Source organism: Odocoileus virginianus, chromosome 13, assembly GCF_023699985.2.
Source record: "Odocoileus virginianus isolate 20LAN1187 ecotype Illinois chromosome 13, Ovbor_1.2, whole genome shotgun sequence".
Classification (NCBI taxonomy): Eukaryota; Metazoa; Chordata; class Mammalia; order Artiodactyla; family Cervidae; genus Odocoileus; species Odocoileus virginianus.
In genome coordinates, this window is record NC_069686.1 from 49,866,238 (window position 1) to 49,880,641 (window position 14,404).

At 38.7% G+C, this 14,404-nt stretch overlaps 1 protein-coding gene across 1 annotated transcript in view; it reads right to left on the bottom strand.

Moving 5' to 3' along the window:
• THSD7B (thrombospondin type 1 domain containing 7B) overlaps positions 1-14,404 on the bottom strand; it is a 970,494-nt gene that overhangs the window by 255,626 nt on the left and 700,464 nt on the right. The window contains exon 14 of the mRNA XM_070476270.1: positions 5,586-5,849. Coding sequence (XP_070332371.1) covers positions 5,586-5,849 — 264 coding nt within the window. The remainder of the gene's footprint in view (positions 1-5,585; positions 5,850-14,404) is intronic.

Consider the following 14,404-nt stretch of genomic DNA (forward strand, 5'->3'; position numbering starts at 1 on the left):
GACTAGACACACAGCAGGTAAAATATGAGAAGTACTAGGATTGGGGCCTGTTTTTTAGAGGGATTTACAGCAGATATACTTAACTTCTAAAAGGTTCTAGGATTTGGGAAAGAACTGTCTAGCAAGATTGCCTGGAATTTCCCAGAAAGGGTGACATTTCTAACCCAAGTCCTGAAAGGTTACTAGGAGTCTACTAGAGAATTAGGTTGCAAGGGGGAAAAATTAAAGTGTGTATGTAGAGAAGGCAAAAGCCTCATGAGAAGAAATGGTATGCATTGAGATATGCAAGATTCTAAGACAGCTGGGGCTCAGCATGGGAAGGAAAAAGGATGAGGTTTCAGGGGTTAACAAAGGGCAAAATCATGTCTTGTATGTCACACTAAGTGGCCTGGGCAGTCAGTTGACAATGAGAGTTTAAAAACCTATGGCAGTGATCATCATACTGGCCTGTGGGAAAGACTGTTCTCATTGAAACAGGACCAAAGGATGGTGGAAGGAAAGACTGAGGAAGGCCAGGTGGTGGGTCCTCACTGTCGTGGATCTAAGGGAAAGGTAAGAAGTCTGAGCAAGTCAGGGAGAACCACTGGAATGGAGAAACATGGATAGAGGATCGAAGCATCTCTAAGTAGTGATTTCATATGGATTTTTATAGCAACATTCACAGGAAAAATGAAGCAAATGAAGCAAAATCTCAACATAGAAAACACAGAAGCATATCCATCTTGTCAAACTTAATTTGCTAAGGAGTAGACACTATTATTCCTTCTCAAGTGATGATTTGAAGAGCTTTTCAACATCTGAAAAAACACACAGGTGCAGAATATTTAGGAAACAGGTCATTTGGCAAAAGGTGCAGATGACTAGAGAGTTGCTATTTCCTTCTGCAAGAGATATAATTACTCAGTCTCTCTGCCTGATGGACTCATAAAGGAGAGCTCACAATACATTTAAAAGTTCGTCCTATCTTTGATACACACAACTCTTTGCCAGGACACTTCATAAAATGCTCTCTTAAACAATTCAGTTAATAAAGATGTAAATTTCAATTTCCTATCTTGGCCAAAATAAACTAGCCCATAAGTAGTTGAGCTAAATCTTTTTAATAATATAAAATTCAATACAGTCATAGAAACTAAATTTTCTAAAGGTACTAAGATTAAATTCACATTTTGTCAGTAACTGCAAGTACATGAAATATTATTCTTTAGATCACAAAGATTTCTTAGACTATTATGCTTTGTTTGCTATCCATACCTCCTTATATATAACAGCAAATTAATCAAATTGGTGTACTAGACTTAAGTTGCAAATGCCAAGTTATTCCTGGGTGAAATATTAATGAAGATAATTAACTGCCTATCAAACTCAGTTGTAATTTATCTGGAATCTGATTTGAAACAGATTACATTTTCACTTTATAATCTGATGAATTAAAATTTTATTCACATAGTTCTCACTGGATCACTAGGAAAATTGTTTTTCTGCATTTTTCCCATTCTTTCAAAAATATCCCTTGTCTACTGGTAGCAATACAATTTCATTCCAGTACAATTAGGATTCCCCCAATCCCAAACTCTTTTTAAGGGCAAAATAGAACAAAATATTCTATTTTGTCTGACCCTGTATTTTAGAGTCAATTTCTCTGTGGCTCCATATTTACTGTACTCAGCTAGTCTACCCAAACAACTCTTAACACACACACACACACACACACACACTCAGAACTTTTATCAAGCCATGCGTGTTGCCTCTGGGCATATCTAAACTCAACTTTTCATTCATTCAACCAACATAACTGACAGTCTATGGTGGACCAGACACTGTGTTAAGCCCTGGGGATGGAGCAATGAACTTGAGTCAATAAACCTGAATTGAAATGTACCTGATTCAATAAACAATCAGGTTAGCAAGAGAAACAGAAAAGTATATGGCTAAAAGAAAATCCAAATATATTGATAAAGGAAGAAAAGGATGATCCTCTCACCTACCCTGGAAATGGAAGTAGGAAAAGTGCTTCCTGGATCCAGGCATCACTTTGTCTTATACTAAAGGAAGAGGAGCCTCATGAAAGGAGGAGAAAGAGTGTGCCAGGTGGAATACGTAGTCATGGAACTCCTTTGGTGTCCTGTTAAGGAGCTGGTACATGCAGAAGAAACCAGGAGAAACTGCCAGCACAGCACTGGCATGGTCACACATGTCTTTTAGTGTGATGATTGATGGCTCTTAGTGAATAATAGATATCAGGTAGTTAAGACAATATTGTAAAATATGTCACTGGGTGTAGTAGACAGCAAGAGGAAAAGAGAAGCTTGAGAAAATACTTAGAAGGCAAACTTATTAAGACCTGATGGTCTAGTCATATATTTACAAATATGTTTTAAATACCTACTAACTTTCAGGCATCATTCTAGGTGCCATGGATATAGCTGAAAAGTAAAAAATAAAAAGCAGTTCTTTCTTTATTGGAATTTTACTATCCAATCATAGGAGAGAGAGAGAAAGTATTTTTAAAATGTAAATGCATAATATTTTAGTAAGTGATTAAGTACCATGAAGAAAGATAAAGACGGGTAAGGGGAATAAGGGGCTTCCCAATTGGCATTAGTGTTAAAGAACCCATCTGCCAATGCAGGAGACATAAGAGACACAGGTTCAATCCCTGGGTAGGGGAGATCCCTTGGAGGGGGGCATGGCAACCCACTCCAGTATTCTTGCCTGGAGGATCCCATGGACAGAGGAGCCTGGAGGCTATAGTCCATAGAGTTGCACAGAGTATGACACAAGTAAAGCAACTTAGCACACGTACATGCACGGGGCACAGGAAGTGACGAAACAATGACTTATCAGAGGAGTTGGGCAAAGATCTGTCATGAGCAGAGACGGGAATGAAGGAAGGGATGAAGGCAGGAAATAGGGGAGAGAAGAATGGAGTATGTTGAGGTGCGTTCATGTCCTAGTCTTTGAAAATAATATTACCGGGATAAGAGACATAATTGGCAATAACTCACCTAAAGTATCATTATTTTGGCACATTCTATTCTATTGACTGAATTAGATAATCATCCAGAGTCAACATCTGGCCTGTTGGCACAGGCCAACACAAATTCCACTCTGAAGTGTTCTGTTTGTTTTAAATGAGACATAATTTTAATACTGGTCCCCTCAGTGATATTGCTAAAGACAAAGAGACCTGGCTAATATTATCTGTGGTTTGAATATTCCATAAAATCCTTTAGCATAGGTAATTCAGAATTTACTGAATTGTGTTGCCCACAGCTAAATGTACAATCTATGTGCCCCTCGACAGGTGAGTCAAAGAATTTGTAGTGTATGTAAACAATGGACTATTATCTAGCCACAAGAAAGACCTTCACTGTCTGTGACAATGTAAATGGACCTAGAGGTTAGTAGCTGAGACAAGTCAGACAGAGAAATACTATATTATATCAACTTACACGTGTAATCTACAAGTGACAAACTCATAAAAACAGTAAAATGGTGGTTTCCAGGGGATAGGAGTGGAGGGATAAGACAAGAATGGATAATTTTTTTAATAATATGAACTTGGAATGAATAGTAAAAAAGCCAGAGAGATCTAATGCACAGTGCAGTAATATAGACAACAATATAGTCTTATAACCAAACTTACTGAGACTAAAATTATTCCAACCACTGAAAAGAAATGATTATGTAATATTATATGTGGTTATCATCACTACAATTGCAATATATTACAACCTACAAATGTCTTGAATTAAATTGTACACCTTAAATTTATGCAATGAATGTTATACATCAAATATATTTCAAGAAAATTTAAAAAATAGACCACTATTTATACTAAGGGCTTCTCAGGTGGCTCAGTGGTAAAGAATCCACCTACCAAAATGCAGGAGACTTGGGTTTAACCACTGGGTTGGGAAGATCCCTTGGAGAAGGAAATGACAACTAACTTCACTATCCCCACCTGGAGAATCCCATGGAGAGAGAGCCTGGAGGGCTTCAGTCATGGAGTCACAAGAGAGTCAGATACAACGTAGTGACTAAGCAACTGGAGTGGGTAGCCATTCCCTTCTACAGGGGATCCTTCCGACCCAGGGATCAAACCAAGGACTCCTGAATTGCAGGCAGAAGAATCTTTACCATCTGAGTCATCAGGGAAGCCCTAAACAACAACAATGTATTTTAAAGGTGAAAAACAAGGATCAGAGTAAACCAACTCTGCTGCTGCTAAGTCACTTCAGCCGTGTCTGACTCTGTGCGACCCCATAGACGGCAGCCCACCAGGCTCCGCAGTCCCTGGGATTCTCCAGGCAAGAACATTGGAGTGGGTTGCCATTTCCTTCTCCAATGCGTGAAAGTGAAAAGTGAAAGTGAAGTCGCTCAGTCATGTCCAGCTCTTTGCGACCCCATGGACTGCAGCCCACCAGGCTCCCCCGCCCATGGGATTATCCAGGCAAGAGCACTGGAGTGGGGTGCCAGTTGTTCCCAAATGGGTCCATTACTGGTCTGTGATGTGTTTAATGTTTCTGAAAGGAAAATCACTGAATACAACACCGCAGACTAACTCAACAGGCAGTACAATGACTGTGCTAACTAAAAATTATTAAATCTTAAATTGCATTCCTATAATGATCCAGGCATAGCCTAAATAAAATGAGCTGTTACATTACCAATATAGAATAAAGACAAACTATCATTTACTTGTGTGTTAAAAGTGAATTCAATTTGTTATTTCTGATATTATTGAGAAAGCTTACTAGAATATAAAAGCCTTGATGATAGTGACCCAAATCTATCAATTTTATTTTTTTTTTTAGAGTTTACCACTCAAACATAAATTCTCTCTTTTCATACCTTCTATAAAATCCCTAACTTCTTTAGTTTTTGTTTGTTTAAAGGTAATTAAAAACCAAAAAGCAGAGAGGAACTCAATAAGCTCCATTGCTATCAATAGTCACAGCCTCCTCCATCAATGTTGACACCAACTGTATTCAACCATCATTCTTTTTTCTGTTCACCCATATCTTTTAAATTATGTCAAGGTTCAAAAATAATAAAAAAAGAGAGTCTTCTCCCTGATTAAAGTTTCAAAAATTCTTCCAGCTTGCCTAATTTCTTTCCTATAGTTCTAGTCTTAATTTAGGTGTACTTACACATGGTACTGTACAACATTTAATATTAACATTTTCATTGGTATTTTGTCAACACCCTTACAAGACATTCAAGGCCTGATGCCTTCTATGTATGTGATTAAAGCACCAATGAACAGCATAAAATATATTCCTTTGTGCTGGGCTTTGGCTTTCTCAGAGAAAGCCTGTGCTCACACATGGCAGCAAGCGATCAGAGGTGAAGCATAGAGAGAGGTGAGTCAAAGATCCCGAACACTCACATTCCAGATAAGCAGTGAGATACGGATATGTGCATCTCCTATATTCATACTTAATGAGAGGCAGTGTGTTTTTGACAAAGGAAAACTGAAACAATTACTAAGTAACAAGGCTATGCATTTTAGACCTGGGACACACATCCTGGGCTATATGTCAGTGTTCTCATGTGTTACTCCTCACCCATTTCCTTACCAGAACTGTTGCAGTGGACAGGGTCAACAGGTCTTCCATTTCTATCAGAGCAGGCTATTGCCCGAAAGCGCATGCCTTCTCCACATTCTGTGGCGTCTCCTTGTACCCGCAGTCCTCTGTGAGTCTCCTTTCTGCTTTCAGGAAGGATGCAATCTGACCAGTTTCCATAAGGATGAGATGTAAACACATCACAAGGACATGGTTCTGTTTCCACTAGAGGGTACAAGTCAGCATCCTGGCATTTCTCTTTCTTTCTGCTTTTCCCTGTTTCAACAAGAGACATGGATGTGTTAATTTCACATCTGTTGTTTTGTTAAGTTGTTCACATTTCAAAGCTCTTAGGCAATTAAGTCAAATAAAATAAAGCCTTTCTTTTTTTTTCACTTTTTTTTTCTTTATCACAGAAGTAAATCCTAGGACAATGAAGCAATTCCCAAAACAACTGTGAAATTTAAGTTAATTGGGGGAAAAAAAGGCTTCATGTTGGAGAGTGGCAAAAAAATACTTAGAAAAAATTTGCTACAGTGGCTTTACAACTAGGAAAATTTTTGTTGATTTATATTGATGTCTTTATAATTTGTTGATAAAAACTGACTACCTTGTCTCCATTTTCCTTGAAATTAATGGTTTCCAGGGAAGCGAACAAAATGGGGTAAGTATAACTCAGCCTTTTTTTCAATTAACTTAAAAAAAAATAGTTTGTTTATTCAAGGAAAAAAATTACATCCTCCCAGACAGTGGCCTTGGAGTTAGCCTGAGTGTCACCTGGGGTGTGGTGGACAAAGTGTAATTTATTTTGGTTCCTGTTATCAGGAACTCAGAAATGCTGACAGAAACAATATATTGAAATAAATGCTCAAAGCAAGTTGGGTAATTTAATCTGAGAAAAAGATATGACTTGCACTTTGAGAGACCTTTTTAACTTAAAAGATTTTAGAATATGACCTTACATTACCAGTTGACTTTGATGGACCTTTTAGGTGTAATCCCAACTTTTGAGTAATGACAATGCAGAGTCATTTTTCAAAGCTGTGAGTACTTGATAATTATGTTTAATGGATTCTAAGACAGTCTGTAAATTGACTCAACTTTACTACTAACACACTTCCTCTAGATTTTTAATTTTCCTAGATCTAATAATTTCTCTTTGTTTCTTCATTAGTGGGCCATTAGAGAGAGTCATGGCTGGTTATTTTAAATAGTAGGGAGCTTTATTAATCTATTTTAAATGGCTGTTTTGGAAATGCTTGCTACAAGCTGATACACAGACTACTTTCTCATTGTGAAATAGTTTACATGTGCTTGGTCGCTCAGTCATGTCCAACTCTGCAACCCCATGAGCTATAACCCGCCAGGCTCCCCTGTCCATGGGGATTCTCCAGGCAAGAATACTGGAGTGGGTTGCCATGTCCTCCACCAGGGGATCTTCCCAGCCCAGGTATCAAACCCAGGTATCCCTCATTGCAGGTGGATTTTTGACCCTCTGAGTCACTAGGGAAGCCCATGAATATTGGAATGGGTAGTCTATCCCTTCTCCAGTGGATCTTCCTGACCCAGGAATCAAACCAGAGCCTCCTGTGTTGCATGCGGATTCTTTACCAGATGAGCTATCAGGGAGGCACCAGATAGTTTACATTACACGCAGTTCTACAGTTGTCACCTGGAGAACTAGCTGTATCTCTTCTGTGATGCTTCTGGACACAATAAATAGGATTCCTGTAGGTTCTGCAAAGATCTTGTAGAAGCTTTGGCCACACCGCTGTCTCTCCAGGGGGATATGCTTCTTGCATCTACCATTAGGGCCACGTGCTGAGAGTAAGTTGAGGAGCACTGCCTCCATCTCTGCTGTGAGCATCTACTGCATTTACTGCATATCAGTGGGGGAGGAGGACTGGTACCTTCTTATCAGCATTCAACACACCCAAGCATCTGGTGCTTCTCAAGTGTCCAAAAAGTACAGTTTTCTCCATCTCTTATGTGTCCATTCTCTTCTCAACACACTTAACACTAGATTGTGAGTCTACCTATTCCTTAAAACTGCTAACTCTTGCAGAAGTAATAACATCCTGAACAATCTTTTACTTTTTATCTTTCAGACTTGATATTCAATGATAGCCTTGGAGTACTGACTCCACCATCATTCTTGAAATATCCTTTCACACCTTACCGTTCTGTTCCTCATCCCTGCTCCACACCCCCCGCCATCTTTCTGGGCACATCTTTTTTTGTTCATGTATTTGTTGAATTCTTCTCCCTCTGTACCTCTCTTAACTGATGGGTTTCCTAAGGGCATAGCCCTAGATTCTCTTTTCTGATCCTCACAAAGAGTATTATCCTCTGTACCCCTTAAGTCCCTAATTATTATCTTCAGCCCAGATTTCTTACTCAAACTTCTGGGCCATAGACTGGAAATCTACACCTAAAGCATCAGTCAAACTCAACCTGGCAACAGCCATACTCACTCACTCTGACCATCATAACTTTTCCTTCTCCTTCTACATTTCCCAGTTTTACCAATACTTATATTTACCCCTCCACCAAATTCCCAGCTTAAATCCCTATACTGGCTCCTTTCAAGATTTTATTGCCACCATAACTCACTCTCTTCCATCCTTTCCCTGCACTTCAGGCAGGACCAACTTACAAAGTTAGAAATCTGATCATATCATTCATCTGCTTAAAACCTTCCAGCGGCTGACCACAGTTCATGGAATGAAGTCTAGACTCTTCACTCTGGTCATCAAAGTTCCATAGGATTGGGTCTGTTGATATTTGTCTCATAACTATGCTGCATCACTCTGCCTGTGTCATGTTAAAAATAATACTGAACATTTTTAGTTCCTAAAAGACACTCATTTAACTTCTGGTCTTTGCACATTCTATTCCAGGAATGGTCACCAGTTCTACCCTCTGTCTATAGCCTAGTTAATGACTACTGTCCTTTAGGTCCAAACTGGGATTACTCTTCCAGAAAGCCATCCTTGAACACACTCTTCATCTCCATTCTAGAAGAGGTATTCTGTACTTGGGTAGCATGTGATAGGTAGAATGCTGGCTCTCCAAGAATGTTTACATCCTAATCCCTAGAACAACTAAACATCTATGGCAAAATAAACTTTGTAGCTGTAACTAAGATTATGGATGTTGGGATGAGATCATTTTGAATTATCAGGCTGGGTCCAACATAATCACATGATCTCAAATTCAGAGAATGTTTCCAGGTTGAGTAGAGTCAGAGGGGATATAACTGTGACAGAATAATCAAAGATATACAATGTTACTGAATTTCAAGACTTTGGAGGAAGAGAACCATAAGCAAGGAATATAAGCAGCCCCTAGAAGCTGGAAAAGAAAACACATTCCCCTAAATGTCTAGAAAAAAAATCCTATCTTGCCAACATCTTGTTAATAGTCCTGTAAAATCTCTGACTTCAGACATATAGAACTGTAAGATAATAAATTTGCATTGTTTTAAGTCATAAAATTTGTGGTAATTTGTTACAGAAGTAATAAAAAAAACTAATAAGCACTCAATATAACAGCTATTGTAACAGGTACTATACTGTGTTGTCACTATCCATACCAAAACTACCTAAATTATACTGGAAGCTCTTAAATTAAAATCAAGTCTATCTATTCCTTTGTAGAGCTCCAAGGTCTAGCACACACAAATGATAAAAATTGTTCCTTGAATAATTGAACAAAGTTTTCTAAAAAGGTGGAAAAAAAAAAGGAAGACATAAGAGAGAGAAAAGAATAGGAATAAGGAAAATGTTCATGTACAATGTAACCAAGTTACTGGCAGAACAAATATTCTGTAAAATATATGCTGTCTCTATGTTTGTGATATCCTTCTAAATTACATGCAATCACTGTTTGAAGAAGGCTTGGAGCAAGTTAGTTAATTCAGAGATAATTCTCACAATAAGAAACAAATTATCAGTGGTCCTTAACTTTGATTGGAAAATTCTGAAAGAGATGGGAATATCAGACCACCTGACCTGCCTCTTGAGAAATCTATATGCAGGTCAGGAAGCCAACAGTTAGAACTAGACTTGGAACAACAGACTGGCTCCAGATAGGAAAAGGAGTACATCAAGGTTGTATATTGTCACCCTGCTTATTTAACTTCTATGCAGAGTACATCATGAGACAAGTTGGGCTGGATGAACCACAAGCCAGAATCAAGATTTCTGGGAGAAATATCAATAACCTTAGATATGCAGCTGACACCACCCTTATGGCAGAAACTGAAGAAGAACTAAAGAGCCTCTTGATGAAAGTGAAAGAGGAGAGTGAAAAAGTTGATTTAAAGCTCAATATTCAGAAAACTAAGACGATGGCATCTGGTCCCATCACCTCATGGCAAATAGATGGGGAAACAGTGGAAGCAGTGGCAGACTTTATTTTTGGAGGCTCCAAAATCACTGCAGATGGTGATTGCAGCCATGAAATTAAAAGACGCTTACTCCTTGGAAGAAAAGTTATGACCAAACTAGACAGCATATTAAAAAGTAGAGGCGTTACTTTGCCAACAAAGGTCCGTCTAGCCAAGGCTATGGTCCTTCCAGTAGTCATGCATGGATGTGAGAGTTGGACTATAAAAAAGCTGAGCACTGAAGAATTGATGCTTTTGAACTGTAGTGTTGGAGAAGACTCTTGAGAGTCCCTTGGACTGCAAGGAGATCCCACCAGTCCTTCATAAAGGAAATCAGTCCCAAATATTCATTGGAAGGACTGATGTTGAAGCTGAAAATCCAATACTTTGACCCCCTGATGCGAAAAACTGACTCAGTGGAGAAGACCCTGGCACTGGGAAAGATTGAAGGCGGGAGAAGGGGACGACAGAGGATGAGATGGTTGGATGGCATCACCAAATCAATGGATATGAGTTTGAGTAAACTCCGGGAGTTGGTAATGGACTGGGAGGCCTGGCGTGCTGCAGTCCATGGGGTCGCTAAGAGTCGGACATGACTGAGCGACTGAACTAACTTTGATTACATTCTAGTCATAATCAGTATTAATCTTTGGATTCAGAACCAGCTAGTATTTTTAAAATATTTTAAATAATGAATCTCCACTATAACTCTGAAGACATTTTTCACCTTAAATTACAAATTTGTAACTTATTCTACAAAAACACAAATCTACAATATTTAAAAGGTATTAGTTATCCAGTTATTTTGAATATATCATTATTTAGTAACTTAGGTAGATTTTCTAGTTGATAGACTGATAATTTACAGTACTGTATAAGCAACTGCTTTAGTTATCACTAAATATAAAACTTGTGATTATCTAGTTTGCATAAAACACAGAGAACACTCAGATATTAAATTGAAGACTCTAGTTTAAAAAAATGGAAAAAGAAAAAATAAACACTTTAGATGGTCCCCTATACAATGGAGGGCTTGTATTCATGTTTTCATGCTTCTCTGTGTGTGTCTGTGTTCCAGAATAACATTGCTTTATAGTCTAAGCCCATTTTTTTTAACACTGTCATTTATGTTTGTGATAATTAAATTTACTACAAAATTACATGGGAGAAACCAAAACACAAGCATTAGTATCACAACAATAAAAATAAGGCTTCAGATGTGCACATTTTTCACTACTTATTTTTCTACCAAAGATATGACAAACAAAAAAGAGCAAAGAGTATTTTGCTATCCATTCAACTTTACAAAGATTAACCCACTGTAGTTGCTGACTAACAATGAACGCAATGTTTCAGACAGAGGAAATTAAAGACAATGATAGAATGCTTCCAGTTTGGACAAACAGACCCTTAGACAGTTACATGCATTTCAGAAAGAATTCCAATAAATCACACTTCTTAACATCTTCCAATACATAGAAAGCAGTACAATCATTACGTTGAGAATTTTGGTTTTTTTTTGTGACTACTGGTAAGTTTCTACCAAGATGTATGCTGACTGCATTACCTAACAAAAAGTTCAGTTCAGTTCACTCAGTCATGTCCAACTCTCTGAGACCCCATGGACTGCAGCACACCAGGCCTCCCTCTCCATCACCAACTTCTGAAGTTTACTCAAACTTAAGTCCATTGAATTGCTCATGCCATCTAATCGTCTCATCCTCTATTGTCTCCTCCTCCCACCTTCAATCTTTCCCAGCATCAGGGTCTTTTCAAATGAGTCAGTTCTTCGCATCAGGTGGCCAAAGTATTGGAGTTTCAGCTTCACCATCAGTCTTTCCAATGAATATTCAGACTGATTTCCTTTAGGAAGGACTGGTTTTATCTCCTTGTAGTCCAAAGGACTCTTAAGAGTCTTCTCTAACATCATAGTTCAAAAGCATCAATTCTTCAGCACTCAACTTTCTTTACAGTCCAACTCTCACATCCACATATGACTACTAGAAAAAACATAGCTTTGACTAGATGGACTTTTGTTGGCAATGTAATGTCTCTGCTTTTTAATATACTGTCTAGTTTGGTCATAACTTTTCTTCCAAGGAGTAAGCGTCTTTTAATTTCATGGCTGCAGTCACCATCTGCAGTGATTTTGGAGCCCAAAATAAAATAAAGTCTGCCACTGTTTCCACTGTTTCTCCATCTATTTGCCATGATCATAGTTTTCTGAATGTTGAGCTTTAAATCAACTTTTTCTCTCTCCTCTTTCACTTTCATCAAGAGGCTCTTTACTTCTTCTTTGCTTTTTGCTATAAGGGTGGTGTCATCTACATATCTGAGGTTATTGATATTTCTCCCAGAAATCTTGATTCCAGCTTGTGCTTCTTCCAGCCCAGCATTTCTCATGATGTACTCTGCATAGAAGTTAAATAAGCAGGGTGACAATATACAACCTTGATGTACTCCTTTTCCTATTTGGAGCCAGTCTGTTGTTCCAAGTCTAGTTCTAACTGTTGCTTGCTGACCTGCATACAGATTTCTCAAGAGGCAGGTCAGGTGGTCTGATATTCCCATCTCTTTCAGAATTTTCCACAGTTTGTTGTGATCCACACAGTCAAAGGCTTTGGCATAGTCAATAAAGCAGAAATAGATGTTTTTCTGGAAGTCTCTTCCTTTTTCGATAATCCAGCAGATATTGGCAATTTGATCTCTGGTTCCTCTGCCTTTTCTAAATCCAGCTTGAACAACTGGAAGTTCACAGTTCACATATTGTTGAAGCCTGGCTTGGAGAATTTTGAGCATTACTTTACTAGTGTGTGAGATGAGTGCAATTGTGCTGTAGTTTGAGCATTCTTTGGCATTGCCTTTCTTTGAGATTGGTAGGAACACTGACCTTTTCTGTCCTGTGGCCACTGCTGAGTTTTACAAATCTGCTGACATATGGAGTGCAGCACTTTCACAGCATCACCTTTCAGGATTTGAAATAGCTCAACTGAAATTCCATCACTTTCACTAGCTTTGTTCGTAATGATGCTTCCTAAGGCTCACTTGATTTCACATTCCAGGATGTCTGGCTCTAGGTGAGTGATCACACCATCATGATTATCTGGCTCATGAAGATCTTTTTTTTTTTTTTTTTCCATTTATTTTTATTAGTTGGAGGCTAATTACTTTACATCACTACAGTAGTTTTTGTTTACATTGAAATGAATTAGCCATGGATTTACATGTATTCCCCATCCCAGTCCCCCCTCCCACCTCCCTCTCCACCCGATCCCTCTGGGTCTTCCCAGTGCACCAGGCCCGAGCACTTGTCTCATGTACCCAACCTGGGCTGGTTATCTGTTTCACCCTAGATAATATACATGTTTCAATGCTGTTCTCTTGAAACATCCCACCCTCGCCTTCTCCCAGAGTCCACAAGTCTGTTCTATACATCTGAGTCTCTTTTTCTGTTTTGCATATAGGGTTATCGTTACCATCTTTCTACAGAGCGAAGTAAGCCATAAAGATAAAGACCATTACAGTATACTAACACATATATATGGACTTTAGAAAGATGAAGATCTTTTTTGTACAGTTCTTCTGTGTATTCTTGCCACCTCTTCTTAATATCTTCTGCTTTTATTAGGTCGATACCATTTCTGTCCTTTATTGAGCCCGACTTTGCATGAGATATTCCCTTTAAGTCACATACAACCTAGCTTTCACCACTACCTCTTTGTAGCAGTTCCTTAGAGTTATCTGAGATGCTATCTCCTGGGCTATAGTTCTCATTCAGACCCTGGATAAAGCTTAACTCACAACACTCATGTTGCGCATTTGTCTTTCATTTGAAAATTTTGGTGACCACAAAGGTACCCAGAATAGACTTGTCTCATTTGCCTGAACTCTATCTGGGGCCTTGAGTCCCCAAAAAGGCCCTTTGGGCTAGTCTACCCCCTCAAGACGGTCAGGTCATGGTGGAGAGGTCTGACAGAATATGGTTCACTGGAGAAGGGAATGGCAAGCCACTTCAGTATTCTTGCCTTGAGAACCCCATGAACAGTATGAGAAGGAAAAATGATAGAATACCGAAAGAGAAACTCCCCAGGTCGGTAGGTGCCCAATATGCTACTGGAGATCAGTGGAGAAATAACTCCAGGAAGAATGAAGGGATGGAGCCAAAGCAAAAACAATACCCAGTGGTGGATGTGACTGGTGATAGAAACAATGTCCAATGCTGTAAAGAGCAATATTGCATAGGAACTTGGAATGTTAGGTCCATGAATCAAGGCAAATTGAAGTGGTCAAACTGGAGATGGCAAGACTGAATGTCAACATTCTAGGAATCAGTGAACTAAAATGGACTGGAATGGGTAAACTTAACTCAGATGACCACTATATCTACTACTGTGGGCAGGAATCCTTTAGAAGAAATGGAGTAGCCATCATGGTCAACAAA